This window comes from Onthophagus taurus, chromosome 11 (genome assembly GCF_036711975.1).
Source record: "Onthophagus taurus isolate NC chromosome 11, IU_Otau_3.0, whole genome shotgun sequence".
NCBI lineage: Eukaryota > Metazoa > Arthropoda > Insecta > Coleoptera > Scarabaeidae > Onthophagus > Onthophagus taurus.
Window position 1 is genome coordinate 17,374,407 of NC_091976.1, and position 23,862 is coordinate 17,398,268.

The 23,862-nt window shown below is 33.9% G+C and overlaps 1 protein-coding gene across 3 annotated transcripts in view; it reads left to right on the plus strand.

Moving 5' to 3' along the window:
* LOC111424234 (tenascin accessory) overlaps positions 1-23,862 on the plus strand; it is a 595,836-nt gene that overhangs the window by 363,500 nt on the left and 208,474 nt on the right. For all 3 annotated transcript variants that reach the window (XM_071200222.1, XM_071200223.1, XM_071200224.1), the window contains one exon: positions 15,469-15,550. In XM_071200222.1, coding sequence (XP_071056323.1) covers positions 15,469-15,550 — 82 coding nt within the window. The remainder of the gene's footprint in view (positions 1-15,468; positions 15,551-23,862) is intronic.

The following is a 23,862-nucleotide window of genomic DNA, read 5'->3' on the forward strand; positions in this document are numbered from 1 at the left end:
TCGCAAAATATTGTGATTTACTTTAGGCCGATCGTGTTGAACGCACTATTTTGCAATCACGTGTTGTATTCACAATTATAAAATCATTTTAAAAATAAAAAAAATAAATAAATAGTTAGATAAAAATAAATAAATAAAAACAGATTTATTCGTAATAACGATATATTTTGAGAGAGTGATCAAAACAAACTAAACCGTTGGAATTTGGATTCCGTTGTTTTTTGTTTGTTTGGGTGGAAGTTGGTACATTTCGAATCGAAATCGAAATCCGTTAGTAAATGCAATCTGGGAGCGATTTACCGCGTGTCGTACTATCGAAGCGTTTCAACCGATCTATGTTAGCTCGTTTCGGTGATAAAAAGCACAGTTTAACGGTTCGGTAATTGTGCGACCCTCTGGCAATGAGAAATAAAACCGTCCGCCGAAACGTATACCCTAATCGTGGTTACAAATTTTACCACACTCGCGCCTATAATCGAACTCGACAAAATCGAACTGGTATATTTGCCAGTAACCCCTTTGGAATACCCTTTATTGTGTTCCTCAAAAAAAAATTGCCAGATGAATGGTGTTAGTAACATTAACTCCCGTAAGTCGGATATCGATTCAGTCTTCGTCACAAAAAAAAAACAAATTTATTTTGTTCAGGAACCCAAAATATTTTTAATCGTTGTTGTCAAGAGCACCAAAATAAAATACAAGTCAGTATGTCGAAATAAATATAACTCATTTATATTAACTAAAATTTAATGGAAATCAAGATTATCAACGGATCTGCTAACGATCAGCAACAATTCCCAACCAAGATTTGGGCTACGGACTTTTGAAATTGTATTCTAAACTAAAGATGTAAGTGAGTCATCATAACACCCTCGATTTATCCTTCCTTCTATTAGCGTATCTTTATAAGTTGACAGTCTCAATGATGATCGTTGGATTTTTTGAGCTCAAAATACGACAATATTGCTTATTGGCATGGCTATAAAAATGCTCATCTTCGCCCAGGCGATCTCTAGCCTATTGGGCGAACCGAAAACGCATCCGATGGTCATGAGACTTCAGTTCTTGGTCTTTATACAAAATTATCCTCAGATAAGTGCGAGAAATGTTTAGTTCCTGAGAACGATGACAAGTTGATGTTGATGGATTTTCATACACACTCTGGGCAACAGCAGCAATGTTTTCGGCTGAGCGCATTGGACGAGAACGCGAATGGGTTGAAATTCAAAATCAAATTAGGTAGTTCAAATTCCAAATGCTAGGTGTCCCACCTTAAATCTTAGCCCATCAATAAACCTTTACTAAGAGTCCTCAACACCTAATTGATATTTTATGTCTTTTATAAACCACTACCACCGGATTAATATCTTCAAAGTTGGACAAGAACGATAGATACCTTTAAAGCCATTTATATAGAGTATCCGCTAATCAGCCTTTTGAATACTATATCAGAAATTGGGGTTGTTAGAGAAATTCACGTGGTCAACACCTCCATGGTCATCTCAACTAATATTAGATCAAATAAAAATTTAGGTAGTTTAGTTGAAAATTATATTATTATGTGTAATCGGTGCTATACAACGAGGTGTATTTTGATTATAAAATCGTCCTCAGACTCGACTGCAACTGAAAGACATAAATTAACTTAAAAACTAACAATTAAGGTGTTAATATTAAGGTTATTTTCTTAAAGACCACGCCAAGTAAGACAGGTATAATAACCTCTCATTTTATTTTATTTTATATAAATTTATATAACATCGCTTCTCTCTTTTATATAGAATTCAATAATTATTGTCTAGGACGAATGAATTTATGGTTACTAAAGACTTATTCCTATGAATTTTACCTCCTAACATACCTTGACGGTAAATTATTAACACCTTAATTGTTAGTTTTTAAGTTAATTAAAGTTTTTCGGTTGCAGCCGTGTCTGAGGACGATTTCATAAACGAAATGCACCTCGTTGTATAACACCGATTTCACATAATAATTTCATCTAAACTACCTGAATTTTTATTTGATCTAAGAAACCTTATTTCCGCCATAACTTCCAATGCAGGATTTATTTATTTTATTAGTTATACTCTTTTGCCTCTGAATAGTTTTTAAAATAACCTATAGATTATTTTTTTTGTTAGTTTAGTTTTTGTTGTTCTAAGCTTCTTTTTTAATGGTTCTTTCGCTTAACGTTGAGACAATAGCTGATTGCTCTGAATCGAAGTCAAAAGTTTTCTTCAATATAAAAAAAATCGGTTGCAATTTTCTTGGAGATGAAGTAGTATAGCAGATCTGGAATCTTGTTTCTATGGTGGGGCAATATGTCGATTTACCTGGAATGAAAATTTCCTCTCGTTTCGTTTTCGTTGAATTAACAACAGTTTCTGTCAGCTGTACTTCATTACTTTGCATTAAATGCCCTTCATTGTTAGCGATAGAATTCTTGCAGTTCCCCGTTTCATTTTATTATCAATTTCTTATCTATGGTAAAACTTCCTTGTAAATCCTTATATCTTAAAGAATGTTGAATGTTTGGTTCCTTAGATGTATTTTGGAAATTAGGTATACGGCAAGGTATTGCGTGGTTAAAAATACTTAAAATTTATATTTTTTGTTGAGGTTGCTATTGGCATCCCATGTTGCAATCCTGAGATATTTTTGAGCCATTAGGGTCGTAGGGATTGTCCTAGTCGATCTTGCGATCTAATCTTTCATTAAATTGATGACATTCATCATTTGTAGCATCATCCCTTGAATGGTTTTCTGACCGTTTGCTTTGTGTTGTTGTGATTGTTTACTTGTTTTTCTCAAAGTAAATGTTATTAAAAGACGTCAGCGTGAAAAGTTATAGCAAAGTCACGTTTAAAACATATAAAAAACCTGATGAACATACAAAAATTTTAATATTTTTTAATATATTCATGGTGCTATTGTGCTGCCCCATGCAGCTATGCCATCACTGAAACCAAGGCTACTGAAGAATGACTTTTCAATAGGCTTGGTACCAGATACTTACAGGTGACAACCAGATTTTGACCGGCTGTAACACTGCAGTGTGTAAGACGAGGAGAAACCAACACACTAAACCCTCAAGACAGTGTAATTATAGTAATTTCTGTAAAATTAAAGAAATTTATACTTTGCCGAAATTATCGGCAACCTTCAGTAACGTAGAAGGTGCCGTAAAAAAAGAAACATTTTACGCGCAAGCTTTTGTTCTCTTTTTATTTCTTGTTCACTTTTTCATTCACTTCTCTTTTTCTGCAATTTGGCAATGTCACAGCCCCTATAACTTGTTGGGAGAGCTCAAGTACACCTTGCACATTTTAGTGCTTGCTCTTTGGGCTTTGTGCAAGCAGCAGTTAGGTTATTTCCTGCACATTTAACACATACAGGATTACGTGTACAGGATTTTTTAAGGTTTGATACTGTTCACATTGCGGAATTAATTTTAATTTTTCAAAACGCATCTATTTTACTTTCATATTGACTAGGTTTTGGAGGCTTTCGCTTTTTTCGTATCCTCTATTTTGCCAAAACTTTTGATGTCTATATATGATGAACTCCATTTTCCTTAAATTTTTTGACTTTGTTTTCTAATGGCAATATTTTACTTTCATATTAACTAGGTTCTGGAGGCTTTCGCTTTTTTCATATCCTCTATTTTGCCAAAACTTTTGATGTCCATATATGATGAACTCCATTTTCCTTAAATTTTTTGACTTTGTTTTCTAATGGCAATATTTTACTTTCATATTAACTAGGTTTTGGAGGCTTTCGCTTTTTTCATATCCTCTATTTTGCCAAAACTTTTGATGTCCATATATGATGAACTCCATTTTCCTTAAATTTTTTGACTTTGTTTTCTAATGACAATATTATAAGACCTTTCTGTACTAGTTCAGCATTGATTTCTTTCGTTCCATATGACCGATGAAAATTTCTAACAACGACCTTTCTTGCTTACTTTCATAAATATGCCACCGTTGGTTCGATAATCTTCTCTATTTTCCACGTTCACCACACTTATCCTGGTGGGACCTACTAACTTAAAACTGTATTTGTACGAGTGAAGAGATAAATAAGTAAACATACGCGAATATGTGACACAAACGTTTTGAGCAGTTTGAGCACTTAAATAACAATACATACTGTACGAATAAGGCTGTTGTTGTGTGAAATATCACAGATTCCAGAACTAACATTTCACAACTAATTCATTCAACAAATATATGATTACTGTAGCAAGTCATGTCGGTTAAAACAAAAAAAAGCATGGATCCCTGATTTATTAACAATTTGAGTCGTTCCCTTAAATGTTGGTGTATTGCATATATTACATTAGACATATACAAGAGTGTCGGAACATTGAATGACTACAATATTGTAGTCACAATGGCCACAATGAAATCTTCAAGCTGATTCAGCTGGTAATACCACCAGTTAATGCATTGACAAGGGAAGTGTCAAAGCTGCGTCTCACAGCCCCTGTGTGCGCCAAGTTAAGGTTAACTTAATTTGTACATGTGGAAAAGGCTCCACCGACCAATTATAAAGGTTGAAAGCAGATATGAATCTATAACTGTTACAGACTCGTTTCCAAGTTTTTAAATTAATCATCATTACCACCTGCTTTATTAATCACTATTCTTTTAGATGTTGTAGAGGCATGAATCCTTGTTTATCAAAAGGTGTGACATATTGTGGATTGTTTGTTTAGCTCAGGTTTTCTAATTTCGACCTCTTTGTAACAAAACTCAAATCACGTGGAAGTAAGGAGCTTCTCATTTTTATTTATGAAAAGTGTACATAAAAGAAGTCTGACAGAAACTCATCAAAAATATTCATGAGAAAGCACATCACTCTCAAGGAAGTAACATAACAAATTAATCAAATCTTTGTCGAAAAGTTTTCAATAAATCCTCAGTCCCTTTTTCACTTTAATTTTACCGTAATATTAGTGGAATAATGATATCACATGTGTTTACGTTCGCGGTCCAATTCACAACTAACATAGTATGAAGCATAATCCTCTGCCTCCGCTTTGTAAGTTAGGACACGTATTGGTACTCTACTCATAAAGTACATTAGGCATATCTGGGTTAATTAAACGCAGCGTGGCGCCTTCGAGCGAAGATTATAATAATTGAGAAGAAAATTAACGCGAAACTTGTGCTAAGTATAAAAGTATCACGAGAAGCATTTGAAAATAATCATGAACGTCGAGGAATCAGATAAAATTTTAATGGTTCCTTTTATTGTTTATAAGCAACCAGATAATTCACATTTATTTGTCTTCTCATTAAAATGACATCGAAGTATATCTCCATAGCATTGGACGAGTAAATAATTCTGGAAAAGATATTCAGTAAAACTTTTTGGAAATAAGATTTGGATATAAATACTACCTTTCTATACATTATTATTTTTAAAATTCATCTAAACATCATCAATATCTTTTCTTTCAACGGTTTTATTTTATTTTTTGTTGACTACGTTCATTAAAATCACTGGCTCACCACCATACAATTCCAAATGCATTACTGAATGAATTTTGTCGTAGAGATAACTTAATTATCTGCACATTGATCATTTAATTATCTTACTTAAATCCATATCCAGGCAATACTATTTAACTAAATATTTTATTTTATCCTTGTGAAATAATAACGTTGCATCATTAATAGAAAGGGTAACATAACGAATTATAAACATTATTATTGTGTAACAAAGGGCGGCATAAATTTCATTAAATCAATGTTATCACGCCATCTCCAAATAACTATAATTTGTACATTACGTGATAATATTAGAGAATATTGCACGAAAGTTTTAAGCACGCCAAAAGAAACAACCAAAACCCTTATATCCAAAGAGAGTCCTAAAACTAAAACCCGGTCTCCCAAAATGAAAACTCAAACTCGGTCCGAACAGTTTAAACGTGAGAGTACAGGGCAGGACTCAAAGCGCGCTTGGTGTAATTATTTTGGATCCTTTACACAATAAATTAGGACCGTCTCCCGTATTATTTCAGGACGGGGTATGGTTTCAGTAAAGGGGCGAGGAGGTGAACGTTCGGCTTCCAGGGCCTTTGTTGTGTTTGACTTTCCTTTATGAATAACCATCCGCGGGCCGGCGCGCTTCTATCGTACACATTAAACACGTTAAAATTGAATCACAAAGGGCCCGGTCGGGCGAAGGACGCGTTTTAAACTTTATTTCACCTTAACATATACACATAATGTCATAGGTTATACCTACATGGAAGGAAACGCGGTTGTAATCGTAAAAAAAATCTTAGATATTTTAAGAATACAAAAAGAAAAATGATTGATAAAACCATGTCGCGTTCATTTTTTAAACGATTTCCTTGAGGATTAAGTCACTCAAAGATGATTACTTCCATTTAGGACCACGAATTTTTTATTCCTCTTCGTCGTCGTCGTACTTCGCCGTACTCTAACCCCGAGGCGATATTTTTCACCCGACTGACTCCAGGATTACCGGGGTGGCTTTCGAGCTTTCGCCCTAAAAGTGTCTCCGGGCAACACAGATTCAAATGGCAATTAGTAATTACGGAGCATTACCGCTTGCGTACAGGGTGTTTATACACCCTCGGCGAAATTTTCACATCAATAAATCCTTGGGGAGTTATTAAATTGCTTAGTAACGAAAATAGCGAATTTATAATAAATTTTTCTAATAATAGTTTTCGTAAACACTTACTCCTTCATAGATGGCTCTCAGGCAAAGGGCGTCGCGACGCTATCGATCGACGCCATGCCGCAGCAGCGCCGTGATTCGGCCCAATAAACATTCATTACCTGCCCGGGCGTCCGCCCCCGCCCCTAGTTCCCCACCACTCAATTTAAGCCCGCTCAATTCGGATTACTGTCCGAGGTGGAAGCAACGGAAGGGAGCTTTTCCCCGTCACCACCCAACTCGAAACCCCTTACAACTCCAACCCCCCAAGAACTCAACACGCTTTAAATTAAGTCCGGCTGGTCATCAATGTTCGTTAACCAGTGCATTGGAGCAACCCGACCCAAACGTTTCAGTGGGCAAAATTCCCCATCCGTTTCGGTGGGGTAATGATTTTGAATCAAAAGAGGAATGGAAATGATCATAGAAATGGAAAAGTAAAGGGGCGGGAACGATTTGAGATGTCCAAGGTGGATTTAAAACACGCGACTAAATACTAAATTAAATTCTTATCATATTGAAAACGGAAAATGGTATAGTTTTAAGTTGGATTTTAATAAATTAAACTCTTAAGTTAATTTATGAGATAAGATTTACTTATAATAAATGTTAAAAATCACGCTATTACTGCTTAAAAATTATGTTTTATTAAAAGAATGTTTTAGTAGCCAAAAAAATTGAAAATTATTACTTTATAATGTTTTAGCCGAAAGAAATTTAAAAACAATTTATTATAAGACGTAATAAATCAATTAGATATCAACAAGTATAAGACTAATCCTATTATCTACTAATATTTGTGATGATATACTTATGAAAATCAAGTACTATTAACTCTCGCGTTATATAGATAGATATACACAAGTTATGTAATGGTGTTTATAAAATTTCTCGCTGACCAAAAATATTGCACCACAAATTTGGTAGAGTAATTAGGATTAAATAATTGCAGTTCCATTATTAATTATACAGGGTGATTCACATAAGAACCGACACAGAGCAGGGACATGTAGAGGACAATAAATTAAGATGATTTAACGTAACTTACCTCTATACTAAGTTGTACATCTGAGGAGTTATAGGCCTTCAAAGTTGGCTCTTAAATTTTTAAAAAGTTCAATATATTCGTAATACATTAAGCTAAAAAAACCAAATTTCGTATACGTTAGGAGTGTACCAAGGGTATTAATTGGTAGCAAATTAAACTCAATTTAGGCATTTCATAGGGTTGATTAAGGGTGATGGTACCCTAAATTTTGACCGATTTTTTTAACCTTTTTTTCGGATTTTATACATTACTACTTCATTTCATGTGGAATTTAATTCTAAAACTTTTCGTATTAATACTCGTATTATTTAAAAAAAAACTTTGTCGTTTTCATAAAAACTTAAATAAGTAAAGACACGTATTTCGTAATGTTACTTAAAATAAGAGAAAATTTAGTAGTCGGCTATGAAATTGTACGTCAAACTTGACAAACAGATTACAAAGTTATTTGACGACAAGGTTTTCTCCATATCTTCTCCATCACCTTTCATTCTTGAGTTATGATCGATTTTAACACCAAAAGTACACCAATTTTGACATTTTGGGGATTTTCTCTTTATCACATGAAAATCATTACATCTAAACTAAATTTGTTTATGGATGATGTCTTGTTAGTTGACACTAAACAACTTATTCCTAAAAAACTTTTCTCCATCAGCTTTCATCCTTGAATTATGATCAATTTTAATACCAAAAGTACTCAATTTTGATATTTTGGTGATTTTTTCTTTATCACTAGAAAATCATTATACCTAAACTAAATTTGTTTATGGATGATGTCTTTTTACCTCATAATAAACTATTTATTCCTAAAAAAATTTTCTCCATCACTTTTCATTCTTAAGCTATGATGGATTTTAAGATCAAAAGTACTCAGTTTTAACATTTTGGGGATTTCCTCTTTATCACTAGAAAATCATTATATCTAAACTAAATTTGTTTATGGATGATGTCTTCTTAGTTGACTTATTCCTAAAAAACTTTTCTCCATCACATTTCATCCTTGAGTTACGATCAATTTTAATACCAAAAGTACTCAATTTTGATATTTCGATGATTTTCTCTTTTTATCACTAGAAAATCATTAAAGCTAAACCAAATCTGTTTACGAGTAATGTCCTTTTAGTTCATAATAAACAATTTATTTAAAATAAACTTTTCTCCATCACCTTTAATTTTTGAGTTATGATCTATTTCAATACCAAAAGTACTCAATTTTGACATTTTGGTGATTTTCTCTTTATCACTAGAAAATCATTACATCTAAACAAAATCTGTTTATCAATAAAATCTTTTTAGTTCATAATAAACAATTTATTCCTAAAAAACTTTTCGCCATCACCTTTCATTCTTGAGTTATAATCGATTTTAAAATCAAAAGTACTTAATTTTGACATTTTGGAGATTTTCTCTTTATCACTAGAAAATTATTATACCTAAACTAAATTTGTATATGGATGATGTCTTTTTAGGTCATAATAAACAATTTATTCCTAAAATTACGTACAATTTCACAGCCGACTACTGAATTTTCGATGATTTAAGTAGCATTAACGAAATACGTGTCATTAGTTATTTGAGTTTTTTATGAAAACGACAATGTTTTTTAAAAAATAATAAGAGTAAAAAACGTTTTAAAATTAAATTCTACATGAAATGAGGTAAGAATGTATTAAATCCACCAAGAGGTTAAAAAAATCTGTCAAAATTTAGGGGACCATCACCCTTAATCAACCCTTTGAAATGCCTTAATTGGTCTCAACTTGCTACTAATTAATACCTTCGGTACACTCATAACGTATGCCAAATTTGGTTTTTCTAGCTTAATGTATTACGAAGATATTGAATGTTTTAAAAATTTAAGGCCCAACTTTGAAGGTCTTTAACTCCTCAGGGGTACAACTTAGTATAGAGATAAGTTGCGTTAAATCATCTTAATTTATTGTCCTTTACATGTCCCTGCTCTGTGTCGGTTCTTATGTGAATCACCCTGTATATTTGACGGAAAGTACTATAATCTATAATATATATATAGTACTATAATAAAATTACAATCATAAACTCGAAGTGACTATCTCAAAGTATTTTCTCATCATCTTATTGTATGAAAAGTAATCCATAATTTCTTATGCCCAACTTAGGTAGCTTTTCTGATGATTGACTGATAGGTAGTAAAGCATTTTGAATAACAATAGAATAATGTAGGTATACAGGTATAGGTATATACCATGTAAGTGAACAAACTGTGAAGCATAATCATGACATTTCTTAATACCAAATTATTCAGCTGGCACAAATCTCCTGATGGTGGAAAAATCTAAATCAATAATTAGCTTCATTAGTATTTCCCAATCCTTATTTAACGACGTCAACTAATATCTCAATTCTTTTCTTAATACGTTGACTGCCGTAATAGTCACTAAAAGTCTATCCATTCTGGCCGGAACAATTTTAAAATTAAATAGGCATGAGAATGAACTGGTGCTTCTCGTGGCTGTTGTGGAAATTTTGCCGTGCATCAAGTTACGCTTCTCATGGCAGTCAACGTGTTAATCGTTCTTGTATCAAGTTCTTTTCCTTTTATTTTAGTTGCTTTATCTTGAAGTGTCTGCGCTGACCATCGCTTTAAATCAACAGTATATGTTAAATGCAATAAATACCCATAGCTTGTATTAATACATGGTGACTCGATAATCCGAATATTATTATGTTCTTCTGCAACAATGTTATTCGCAACTTTTTTTAAAATATTCATTTGGGAGGAGGTAAAGATTCACTGCAAGAGTCGAATAGATTTTTCTATCAAATCATCATGAAAAGTAATTGTTCAACAAACACATATTGAATTTTAATACGTATTATGTTATCAATTTCGGTTTGCATCTTATCCTTTTTAGTCTTTATTGCTTTTATCTTTTTTATATAAATTTTGATCTAATAGGCTGGCCGTACCAAATAGATGATGTCTGTTTGTTTTCCCAAATAACTGGAACCGCACTTGAAAATCTCTATTCGTTTGTGAGATAACAATTTTTTAAGTTAGCTCGAATTTCTATCTTCATAGAATGAACAATTTTCTTCGATTAACTTTAAAAAATGCCTAAAATACTTAATGTAATCTTGATTTTATTTAGATTGCCACCTTGGAGAGTCGAAAATAAAGATAAGATTTTTTTTCAATGTGGGGAAAATAGTTGTTGGGTTGTAGTGTTTTAATAAGGAGCTTTTCTAGTTTTATCAACGTATTTTATTTATTAACAGTTATTAAAATTGCACTCGCCAGATATCTGCAATGTTAGGCTTGCAAATCGTGAAAGGTTAATTGGTGTGCAGGATTTCTCCTAAACCGGAAATTGAATAATTAAATTTCGAATACGATTACTTTCCTAAACTCAAAAACTAGTCAACTACATAATATTTTAAAAAAATATTCAATTTTAACGAAATGCCGATATTACTAGAAATGTTATATTTATTGATAAAAAACATGCATAAAAATGGTTGCAAAACAGACAACCTTAGATACATCAAAAAACGGCTACGTAAGTACATTCCCAGCGTAAAATGAAACAAATATAAAATAAAAAAAATTAAAATCCGTTGAAAAATGTGAGAGTTATCATGCGCACAGATTGTAAAAATGTAGTTTTCAGAAAAAGACGTTTCAAGTTGACAGGAACATAACGAGTCAGCACCGAGAGCGTTACAAAAATAATGAACTTTTCAGACAGAAAAAACCTGCAATTTTTTTCTATCAATGGATCCTTTCAACCCCCTTTTAACCCCCTTAAAGTGTTCCCTTTTTCATGGATTAAACCTCACATGAAAATCTCTATTAGTTTGTGAGATAGCAATTTTTTAAATTAATTTGAATTTCTATCATTTCATAAAATCAACAATTTTCTCGGATTGATTTTAAAAAATCGCCATAAATCAAATTCTTAAGATATTAAAATGTGCCCTTTTTCATTGATTAAACTGCATTTGATCATCTTTACTCGTTCGTGAGGTAACCAATACTAAAATCTAATTTATAAATATATTTCACTATAATCGCAGTTTAAATTGTAACTTTTGCTTAAAGTACCTTATCTGAATGGTTAGGGATTATAGAATACAAAAGGGATTAATACATTTTACACACTGATACATCCCTTATTCTTATATTGCAGTTTTGGTCTTTTTTTGCCACTTTCATGCTGTAATTAAAAGAATGATATTCACACCTTCTTTAGCAAAAATCATCTTATTTCCTTTACTTACCATTCTTGACTCTGATGAAGGAACAAAACCTTCTGATCGTTTCATACAAAAGCAAAGAATCCGGAACTTTTCCAGGAAGCTCTAACATTAGTCATATTATATTTCAGATACAGCTATCAAATACATCTTCTACGGCTACGTACCACTCTCTCTATCTCTGTACATAGATTTTTGTCAGGGAGATAAACTACAAAGAATTGCTTGGCCAATCTCTACTGTCTAATACTTATCATGCATGTATCTATTTTCTGTATTATATTAACTTAACCATGATTGTGACTTTATTCTGGATTCATTATATGAAGGGTAGAGGCTTGTGTTTGATGGACGATCATCTGAAACTCGCTCTGTGGTCTCTAGTGTTCCTGATGGCGATACAATGAGTCCGGTATGATATAATATATATACATCTACACATCCTGTATATGGTGCGTTTCGGTTGGTAGCGGAAGCTTATTAATAATCATTGCAAACGTCAACGACTTTCATATAAGCTCACTGAATGTAAACTGCTGAGAATAGAAATAACATATCGAACGAATGTTCATGATCTCAATTTACAGTACAGGAATCTAGTAGAGGTTCGTACACAGAGATCACAATTGTTTAAACGTCATATCATATATTATACTAAAACTCAGTTTTAACCTCAGTTTTGTCTACAATATTGCTTCCAACATAACAGAGAAGCAAAAAATCACTTCTTGCAGTAATATTTGAAGTTACAGCTGAACTTCTATTTTGTCCCAAATCTTGGATTCTGTTTCACTGTTTGTTTTCCAGGATGTATATCGTAAATGACATGAAATGTGAAGATAACATTCCATGAATTTTATGCAAAGAGAAGTGGGAATCATTTCAAATTATAGAGAGCGTCTTTGTTTATGGACGTTTCCTTTTTCTCTCGTAGGTTGTTCATTCATGCAGTCTAAGACCTCGACTACTCGTGATTAGTTCTGCGCACAGCACTGACAATAAGTATGGAATCGTAACAGTATTCACATTACGATTTACCAATAGTAATAGTTGAAGATAATTTTTCTCGGGTTGCACCTCTTCTTTTACACAAAAATTCGCTGTAACCGTCACAGGTAGTAATCCAATACATTAATCCTTACTAATCCTGTTGACCATATGTATGAATGTGTGAGCATATGTGAGTAGTTAGCCAGTACAGATTATAATAATATCTATGCTTCGTGGCAATCGTTTTTTCCACGAATGTGTGTTATTAAGTGCTTTTCGACAATATCACGCTAATCCGAATTATAACAGGTCCATAATTCGAAAGTACTCAAAGTGTGATTACGCAAAAAGTAATGAGTGTCGGAAAACGGAACTTTTATAGATTATAGAGAATAGTAATTTATAGTTAGTATGGCAACTTTTATGCTCAAATAAGTTTTAAAAAGTTTAATTTTAGTAGCTTCTTTTAGAAATCTTTTTTCAAACGCTTCAATAATCTAATTCAATTCATTATGGTGTTTTAAAATTTTTTATTAATTTGGAGAACCTGTTCAAAAGTGGAGTTTGTTATTCTGCGCAGATAGATTGTTGGGGATCTACCCTTCAAACTACATGATCATGTGAAAAGTAAACATGCACAGAACCACATGAAATTTCCGAAACTTTTTGAACAGCCATGTTTGAGCGCAGTTTATTTGTGTTCAAAGACTCTTTATGAACGATTCCTGCATTCGAAAAAGCCCAAAACTTTAGAAAGAATATGTGTTTCAACAAATGTGAAATGAGTTTGTCATTGTATTTGTTTTGCTGAGATGAAGCATTTCCATTTCCAAACTTTGCATCTTCCAGGTGTTGTCATGATAGATGTACAGGGTGTCCAAATTTCGATGGGTTTGCAGGGTATCTCAGTTATTATGAAAGATAGAAAGTTGCGGCTTTCGCGAACCTGAGCTACTTTTTTGTGAAACTTACAATGGCGCAAACCAAATTTTCATAGCCCTCTTCGTTTTTGATATATAGGGAGTGTTTCAAAATTTACGATTTTCAGACACCTCCTGTATCTCGGCTATTAGGAAACGTAAAAACGGGTTCTAATAGATTTTTTCACATAGAATCCAATACTGCACGTAGAATTTTTCTAGTCATCACGGTTTTTGAGTTATAAAGAGTTAAGTATTTTAGAAGTTGAGTATTCAGTATTTGAGTTGTGTTTATAACTAAAAAACCGTGATGACTACAAACATTCTACGTGCACCATTGGATTCCACGTGAAAAAATCTATTAGAACCCGTTTTTACTTTTTTACTAAGTTTCCGGATAGCAGAGGTGTCCATACAGGTGTCTGAAAATCGTAAATTTCAAACACTCCCTGTATATCAAAAACGAAGAGGGCTATGAAAATTAGGTTTGCGCTATTGTAAGTTTCACAAAAAAGTAGCTCAGGTTCGCTAAAGCTGCAACTTTCTATCTTTCATAATAACTGAGATACCCTGCAAACCCATCGAAATTTGGACACCCTGTACATAATCATCGCCCAGCGTTTTTCGTTTTTCAAATTGGTTATTCTTCACAAAGATGAGTTTCCTTCTAGGTTCTTCGGTGAAAGGTATTCAGTGGTTTTGAAAACTTAAACCACAAAACTGTTGCAGCAATTCTACAACAGATTTAACAACTATCGTTATTCCTTTATATGAGTATCTTCTCTGTAGTTTATCTAAAATGTCAACATCACCTTTATTTTGTTGTTGGTCAAAATGTTGGCAGGCTTGAATTTATTGTCTTCTGTGTTACCAATGAATACCAAGTTTTCAAGGTTATCCAAATTATCAGTATTAGGAGGCAATTTATTATTTTTCTTGGGTTCAGGTCTGGTACAAAGAGCGTCTTATATAGGTTTGTTCAAAGGAAGCTCGGCGTGTGTGCAAAATCAAGATTACATATTAATCCAAAGATTTCTATGGCGAGTATTTTAGCGTATGATCTCTTAACCGAATTATCTGCAGTTTGTTGTTCTTCATTGAGCGTCTACAAAATTTCTTCCCTATTTATTCGTATACATACACACAGTCTAAAAGAATTCAATATAGAAGAGAAATTCTTGTTTTTCTTGGGCAAGACATTTTTCTAGTGCGAAGGAACTCACTTTTTATTTCCGTAATTTCGGTGCCATTCAAAAGCAATTCACTTGTTGTGTAACTAGAGTCGAGAGTGCTTAGTGAGGCATTGCCAACAATATCGGCTTTTTCAATTTATTCTGTGCACACTTCAATTCCTCGCAAATGATGTAATTGCAAATTGCATATACAACGCATGAAAAATAATTTATCAATAATATATCGAAAAATTTACTAAGAAAATTTAATATCGCTTAGAAAGAACATGTCCTCGTTTCACGAATAATCTGGTTTTGGGACGGCATGATTAAGTATTGTACATCAATCTTCTCTATAATTAAATCCTAAGTAATTAACTTTTTTCTTTCCTTTCAGAGTATGTTCTTAGTGGAAGTCCAAGAACAACAGGGTATCCTGCTCGATCCCCAATGGCAAACAACGTGAATTCCCAGCACAGGTAGGAAATTTATTATCTCATTTTTTGAACATGCAAAAGATTAATTAAGAAAATGCACCTCTAAAATGTAACATACGCTCAAATCTTGTAAACCAACATCAGCTGAACTAACAAATTTGACCTAAATACGGCTAGCAAATAATACCGGAAAACAGGACCGTACTCACCTTGGCCCATCCATTAACGTCGTAGATCGGGGTATAAATTACAGGTCCGTAATGGTCATAAAGCGGACCAGCGCATTTGTCAACAAATAAAGACCATATATCTGGCGGTCGGGCGCATCGTAACGGTATGCATGTGTATATCTGTCGAGTATTGGTACACCAGGGGTTGTAGGGCGGTTGTGGATGGTCGCGGGTTACGTGTGTTTGTATTTAAATTTCAATGAGCAAACAACGTTTGCCGTAAATAAACACGTGCCATTCATAAAATATTAACACGGGGCACCCCGAATAATGACGATTAATCATTTAGCCGGACGGACGGCCGTGAATATTCATGAGATGAACTCAGTGGCGGCGGCACCGGCGTCATCTCACACCTAGAGGGTGGTTTTGAGATCTCTCTCTCTCACTCCCATTCGGTATCTTTGTATGGAGTAGAGTGATGGCCTCTTGCGGTTGACCGGAACGTCAACTGAGAGTGCTCGGTGGTATTTTAGTGTTTGTAAGATTTAGGAGATGAATTTCCAAAATCAAATTCACTTTATCTTAAAAATTTAATAAATTATTTAATTTTTATTATAAATATTGTAATTTTGATATCAAATTTGTTTTATCTTAAATACCTTTACGAGATTGTGGTGTAGAAGTTCCGCGTCGTTTGGGAGAAGCTGGGGTCAAGTTTAAGAAAGAGGGTTTGTGAGAGAGAAGGAGTAAGGGCGAAGTGAGGAATTTCCGCCTCTTGGAGAATCCGTAAATATATGACCTCCACCAGTCTCTGATGGCATGACAGGCGTTTAGACTATTTCCTTTATCGCGCCCGCCTTTTTATTAATCCTCCCTTTGAGCTTTGCTTTGACATGCCAGCTTTAATTTCGAACTTAAATTCCCGGCGTCCAAGATCGTCTTTCATCTCGCGGAAAAACTTATCTCGCCTTTTCATAAATTGAATTTGTTTTAAGAATATTTCAAACTCCGTAGAAAGGAAGTTGTATATGAAACGCGGACAAAGAGGTAAAAGTTTTTTGGGGGGGAATTAAAATTTTCTTAATTTCAAACAACAAAGGTAGACGACGAAAAAGGATTTTTTAATCTTTGCGTTACCACTTAAAAATTTTTCCCATCTAAATTCTTTTCTTTCAGTACCTACCTTTGGTATTATTTATTCAAAAAAGACAGAAAAAAGTTATCTAAATAAAATGAATCACTTATGCAAATCGGATTTCTTTGCTGTAGGAAAAAAAGGTAAGAAATAAGATCTTCAAGTAGGAGGGAATATTAGTCTCCGTCCGTATCAATTCAGACTTATAAATGAATATTATCTCGGTTGTCGACAGTTTAATATACCGCCTACAAAATTCTTGAAGGCATCCCATTTGTACACGTCCCTTTTGCGGCCCGCCTCAGACGCAGACGAAATGGATCCCGGGTCAGCTGGCAACCCGTGTCCCATATGTTTAATAAAAAGAATCTCGCCCCTACTCGGTTGCACCTAAAGGAAAACCGAACCCAACCGGACCCAATTTGTCGACTGGATGGATCCTAAACAAACGATGAAACTTAATACGAAACCTTAAAGGGATGATGAATAAATGAGACGGATACAGCGAGATATATTATTATAAGCAACAAAAAACATTTTCTTACCATCTCTTTTTGAAGAGATTAAAATCATAAATAATCGTGAAGTGAATTAATAGGTTAGTACAATCTAAAGTAGGATATCGTTGGGAGCTTTTAAGTTTTAATTACACAAACAAACCGGAAAACCCAAAGAAGAAATAAATCATTCAACGTTTGCGCCTCGTAAAGTTCTAGTAAACTATGCGAGAGCTTCGCTTACCAATAAGTGTGCGGGGAAGCACCCGAAACCCGTTCTCCTCCTCTTTTAATCTATTTGCTCTTCAAAGTTAAACAGGGGCCGATGTTTGTTTGCCCCGGGACACTGACTTTCGCGCATAAAGACAACTTACAGTTGAAAAGCCTCAATGTTTAATTAGGATACGCAAGAAGATTTTTTCAAAATCTTTTACTTTAAAAATACATCTGCTTTGTAATTCATTTATTGAATCAATCCCATGACACTTTTCATTTTCTAGTAAGACTCAATAAATGACACTAAAGTGGTTGTTTGAAGGCGCTGATGTGCTGCTAACATAAAATAAGGTCATATGGCAACATTTCCAACTATAGCGATATGTTAAAGCAACAGATTTCTGAATATTTGGAACGTAACCACCAATTCAGCTTAAAAAAAATAGGTCAAGAGTACTTCCCGTTAACAATCTCGTGGAGCACATTTAACAGAGTTTTGAGCACAAACTCTATTACCATGCACAATTTTACGATCTCACGATGCATTCGAGTGAGTCATGGTCTATTAAACAAATTGATCCAAGTAAATTTAGATTTTATGCCCTAATACTTACACATTCAACAATTTCTTTTATTCAATAGACAATGGTAAGGTTTTTGCCTATAAAATATGAAATCCTGGAGGAATAGATGCACTTGCATATGTTTCATAAACCTTATTATATTTGTTGGCGACACGATAATGATAGACAATAATTGTGATTAAGAAAAATTGACTGATATGTTACAAGCAGAATTTTTGAACTGATCAAAAATCATCTGTTACAGTTAACTACCTAGGTCCAAGAGCTTTGGTTAATCACTTTAGCTTCAAGATTAACCACTACATTTTTGTATTTGGAAGAATAAAATTATCTTCCTAAAATTCAAAAGTCTTAGGCTTACATGTAACTGTTGTAATACATTAATTTGGTCTAGTAAAAACCAGAAATGTTATCAAATTATATATTATATTATATTTAGTAAAATATTATTATTAACTGGCGTAGATTGTTCAGAATTATCTATCACCTTAATATTAAGGACGCGCATAAGTTATCCATATGCGTTAAACCCAGAGCCATAATGGCATCTTTTTTTGATGAATGAATGGTTGAGTACCAACTAATTAGCTATTAGTTCACCAGATATTCTGAAATACTGCAAAAATCTATCGTGCAATATTTGTTGCGAATCTTGCAAACAGAAAGAGCATGCCCAAAAAAAGACTTTTAGTAAAACCAATTTTACATGATGATTTGAAATCTATATTGAGCTAGAACTTAACCTAATAGATATGGGGTCAACTCTGATAAAAATTTTGTATGGTATACCAAGATCATCTGACCAATTTTTCAATTTCTCGTTTTCCTTATACCAAACGGAGTGAAGAAATAGCTTATCAGCTACTTGACATATTCACTCATTTCAGTTATCAGTTATTCAGGAAATTGAGTTATCTATTAATTATCTATGGCAAACCTTAGTATAGCCAGTCACAAGGATCAATGGAAAGTGCTAATGACAGATAGTCAAAAGATGATCACAACATCGTCCGTATCCCTGAGATTTATTGAAACAACGAAAAATAGAATTAATCATGAAGGTGTTAAACGTTAAGTATACGAGGCAGCAAGTATTTGGATGTACAATTCCATTTTTGGCGTTGTTTTGCCTCGGTACTTCATGTAGGCAATTATTCCAAGAATCACAACAGCAACGATGCAAGGGTAGCTATTGTTGATCCCAAGCTTCTAAGTCTTGAGTTGTCTTGTTGACGTTATTCCATTGGATTCTTTGCAGTTCCAAGTCTTCGCGTTTCCAGTGCGAATTTTCTTCAGGAATGTTTCTTACTTCAATATTGGTTATTTGCAATTTGCGGTCTGGCAACTTACTGATGTATGATTTTATAATTTCGTGTTTCCATTTCAGGTCACATCTATCAGTTATTTGGATTAGCAAATTTCCATTTAAATATTATTAATATTATTATTAATAAGTTCTTTGTTTTGGCTGAACTTGATAGAGACTGGATACTCTCTATATAGAGATGCTTCAATAGCTGATATTCACATGGAGAATTTGAGGTTATCACGGTACTGTGTTTGTTGCATAAAAATGTTTCTTCCTTGATTTCTAAACATTCATGTTCCATGGATATGTACCTATTTTGATTTTCAGCTAGGTATGGATTTTGTACGTTCAGGTACCAAAAGGTTTCGTTTTGGAAGGTAGGTAGTGGATAGAAACCATAATATTGGTAAGTATCAGGTTCACATAGGAGTAGATCAATTAGAAATCGAAAGATGGTGCCTTTTCTATACTCGTTTATTTTTAATGCTTTTTCTATCGCATATAAATTTTCTTCTTTCAATGGTAATGGCAATTTTACGTTTGTCAGTTGTTGTGCTATTAATTGTAGTTTGTTAAAGAGGTCATCATCGGTTAAAATAGGTGGATGATACACTTGCATTTTGGTGGATGTTTTTGCTGTTAATAATTTATCAGTTAACAAGATTGCTGCATTCATAGCTTGTGTTATCATGTTTTGTTACCATATCTTGGAAATTCTGTCTGTCATAATAGAGATCCATTGGATTTCGAGTTCTTGTATGTCCAAAGACTACTTCTAAAGTACGCAATTATTGCTAACAGCCAGTCTAGAGAAAACGTCTACAATAGTAAGATATTTTTTTGAGGTTACTGTAAAAACGACTATCATGATCTTATCAAACGGTGCATCGAGCGTTTCCGGTATTGGTAAGGCTGAAATTTCAGGTCTTCTGTTATACTTTGACTTCTGACAAATTCCACAATTCTTGACACATTTTTCCACATAATTTTTCATTTTGGACCACCAGTATTCGCGTTGAACTTCATTTAAAGTTCCTTCGATTCCACGGTGGTTTATTATTCCAGAATGGGTCTTTAGCACTTCTTCAATCTTTTCTTCTTCGGTTTGCAGTACTTTGACTCGTCTTAAACATCTTATTATTTTCGGTCCGCGGTTGTTGAACAAATTGGAATATGCCGTGCAGAGTTGTTCGTACAAATCTTCTTGGACATATAGATAATGTTATTTTTTCTGAAAAATATTCTTTTAAAATGGTTTTGATGTTCTCATATAGATTCTCCTTGGGAAACAACTATTCGATCGTCGTTTTTCTTTATAGTTCACTCAATTTTGTTATTTAAACCTTTGTTTATAATCATTTGATGTTTTTTACTTTCCAAACGAGTATCTTGTATTTCGATAGTTCTCGTTGGTTTTCTAGTATCAGTAGAATGAATTGTAGTGGAATCACTTTCTATTCTCTGTTCAGGTTGGGGTTGTAGTGATCGATTTATGTCTCTTTGTGGTTCAACGGTGCTATTTTGATATTCATCAAAAAGAGATAATATTTCGTCATAATCGACTTCTGGTATTAATGAAGTATTCTTTTTTTGTCTTTGTTGAGTCTCACCAGGAATCCAGGCAATTTTAGCTCTGTCTTCTCGGCTGATACGGCCCTGTGCGGTTTTTCTCCTTGTTGAAGGATTAGGGTTTACCACGATTTGAGTAGATAAGGACCTCGGCTGATGCCTTCTGTCATTTCTTCTCGTGTCGGTTCTCGTGTAAGGGATAAAAGTCCTCCGAATCTTCAACACAGCACGATTTTAAGTACTCGCGTTAAAGTTCGTCACCAAAATCCGAATAACTGCGCCATTTACACGTCTTCTAACGTTCTAACGTTATTTTTCTAATTCTTATCATTTCGGGTGTCATCATTTTTCTGGTGCACCTGCGAGCTGTAATTTTATTTTCCGACCGCCAATTCGTTCTGCAGGTGCTTACGCGTTCGGAGAACTATATTGATGGCTCTTAGCAAACATAAAACACACGTGGGGGTGCTTGTCTCATTTCTTTTGGTTAAACAAACATTTGAGGTAAAGGAAAGACTTTGGTATGAACAACATCCAGGCATGCAGTCCTGGCTGGCTGGATCTATAGCCAAAACCAGGTGTATATTAGTCCTTGTGGCAGTGTCAGGGTTCTAATGGTAATTTTGAAATAGCTTCTGAAGCAAATAGGCTTTATCTCTGTCTCCGCATTCGTCAGGAGATGTCCCCGTCTTTCTCTACGTCATTCCGCAGTGTTCTGTTTTGAAGAAAGTGATCTAATCAGCAATCTGAATTCCGGAAGTCATCTCCTTACCACCAACATCATCTACCTTCCAAAATACTGAATTGTACCAACCAATTTTGCAAGCCAAGGCCAATATTGCTAACATACCACGGATTAACATTTAGTAACCGTATCAAACAAGCAATAAATTTGTTACTGATTACTTTTAAACTCACTGCAAATGAGTTGTGTGTTAAAACAGATATCTACAAAGAAACCGCATTGGCTCTATGTTTAAGATATTTGCTGCGTTATCCTGATTATGGTTAATATATCCAAGTGGTTCAGAAAATTTAGAAACAGCTGATGAAAAAATATTGAAGATATTCTGCGTAAGCAGCTTATTCAGCTAAATAGGAGTAATTCTCCCAACTTGTATAGAAAAGTGTTATTCAGCAACAAATACAATTAGTCGCACAAAGTAGAGATCAATACATATCAGTGCTTACAGGAAATTTCGTAAATATGTAGTTTTCAAGATCTTTGTAGATTCGTTGTAGCTTGGCCAGCTGGTGGTTTAGCTCCTGAAACTCCTTGCTGGAGCCGCTGCTTGTTGGGTGACTATGTTGAGTGGTGGATATTGACAAGAATGTAATGGTCTCTCTTTCAATTTGCTTATAATGATATTCGATATTCTTTATTTAATATAAAACGGTTATAAGGCTATCATGATTTATAGTCCTCGATGATTTCTTTCCAGATTATTCTTCAAAATAATCGAGTTAATGTAGTTTAGCCGTAATATTTAGAGTTTTCTATTTAATGATTGTAGTTTATGACTTTAGTAGAAAGACTGAGAAAAACGACTTTATTTTTTGTAGATAATTTAATGATACAGTTAAGAGTAATTATCCAGTAGAAGCAGAGTATTTGGTATGCTTAATGAAATGATTGATGAATACAGTTCAAAACGGTCTTTAAAAATAAATGTTACAAAATATACCCGCGGGAATATAAAAACAGGCATTCAATAATTTACTTCTAAAATTTTTCATTTATATTCAACCATTTAAAAATCGATTTTTTTAGAGAAATTGTTTGTTGGAAAATAAATCGATAAATAAATCTATAAATATTAATAGGGTGATGTAGCAACAGACCGGTTCGAAATCAGGCACGACTACAACACCGTACGTGACAGAACTGGCTAATTTTGTCCGGTTCACGGCAGTGAAAAAGCTGCAACTTAAATGGGATTCTGTTTAAACTTTCAAAGAACACGTGCAGCTTTTGTGAGAACGAAAGAATTAAATGGAAATGACTCGCCCCATTTCATATTCCATTTGAATTTCGCATCTCTCCCCCAACTCAATTTTTTTATTCATTCATCCAAAATCCTATACACCGAGATTCAGAACAATTTCAAGAGAGTTTTTCTTAAGGAGTCGTCTCTGCAATAACACAGTTAAACAAATAATTTTAATTGATGTGAAACAGGTTCGATTGCCAATTATTCTAATGATTAGGTTAAGATGAGTAAATCTCTGTGTTGTGATATGATCGAATCGTAATCGGATCATCTCTAATGGAAACGTTAAATTATTGACTGTGAATCAAGTTCAGTTTGGTTGTAAAGAGGGGTGGAGGTAATTAGTGCTCTTTCTACAAGCGCAGGAGGAGGCTCTTTTGCCCTCTAATCAGAGAGATTCCTAGGTCTATATTTTGCACTGGTAACTACTAAGGGGTGCCGTATTAACATCTAATCCAGGAGATGTAACCTCAGCCAATTCTAACAAGAAGAGGAACTCTAATAACATTAGTACTCTGATTTCAAAAACTTTTCATCTCAAATGTATATTTGAAATTTAAATTCTTCGATATTATTTTTAATGGTGATATCATGACCGTTAGCCCTTTTGTTTCAAAAATCATTAATAGGGGTCGTGGAAGGAATGCGGTGGTAGGATTTGTTTATGACTGATGGAAGGATTGTCTGGAGTTGTACAGGTCGGGTAGCTCTCACGATTACTGCTGCCTATCACGCACAAACTCCATTTCTATGCTGAATTCGAGCCTGGCAAAAAAACACCGGGCTTACTAAATGGGAATGCCCCACGTGCTTTTATATACGATCGATCCGATGGGCATACATTTCTATAATTTACCCTCCACGCCCACATTGTTCATCG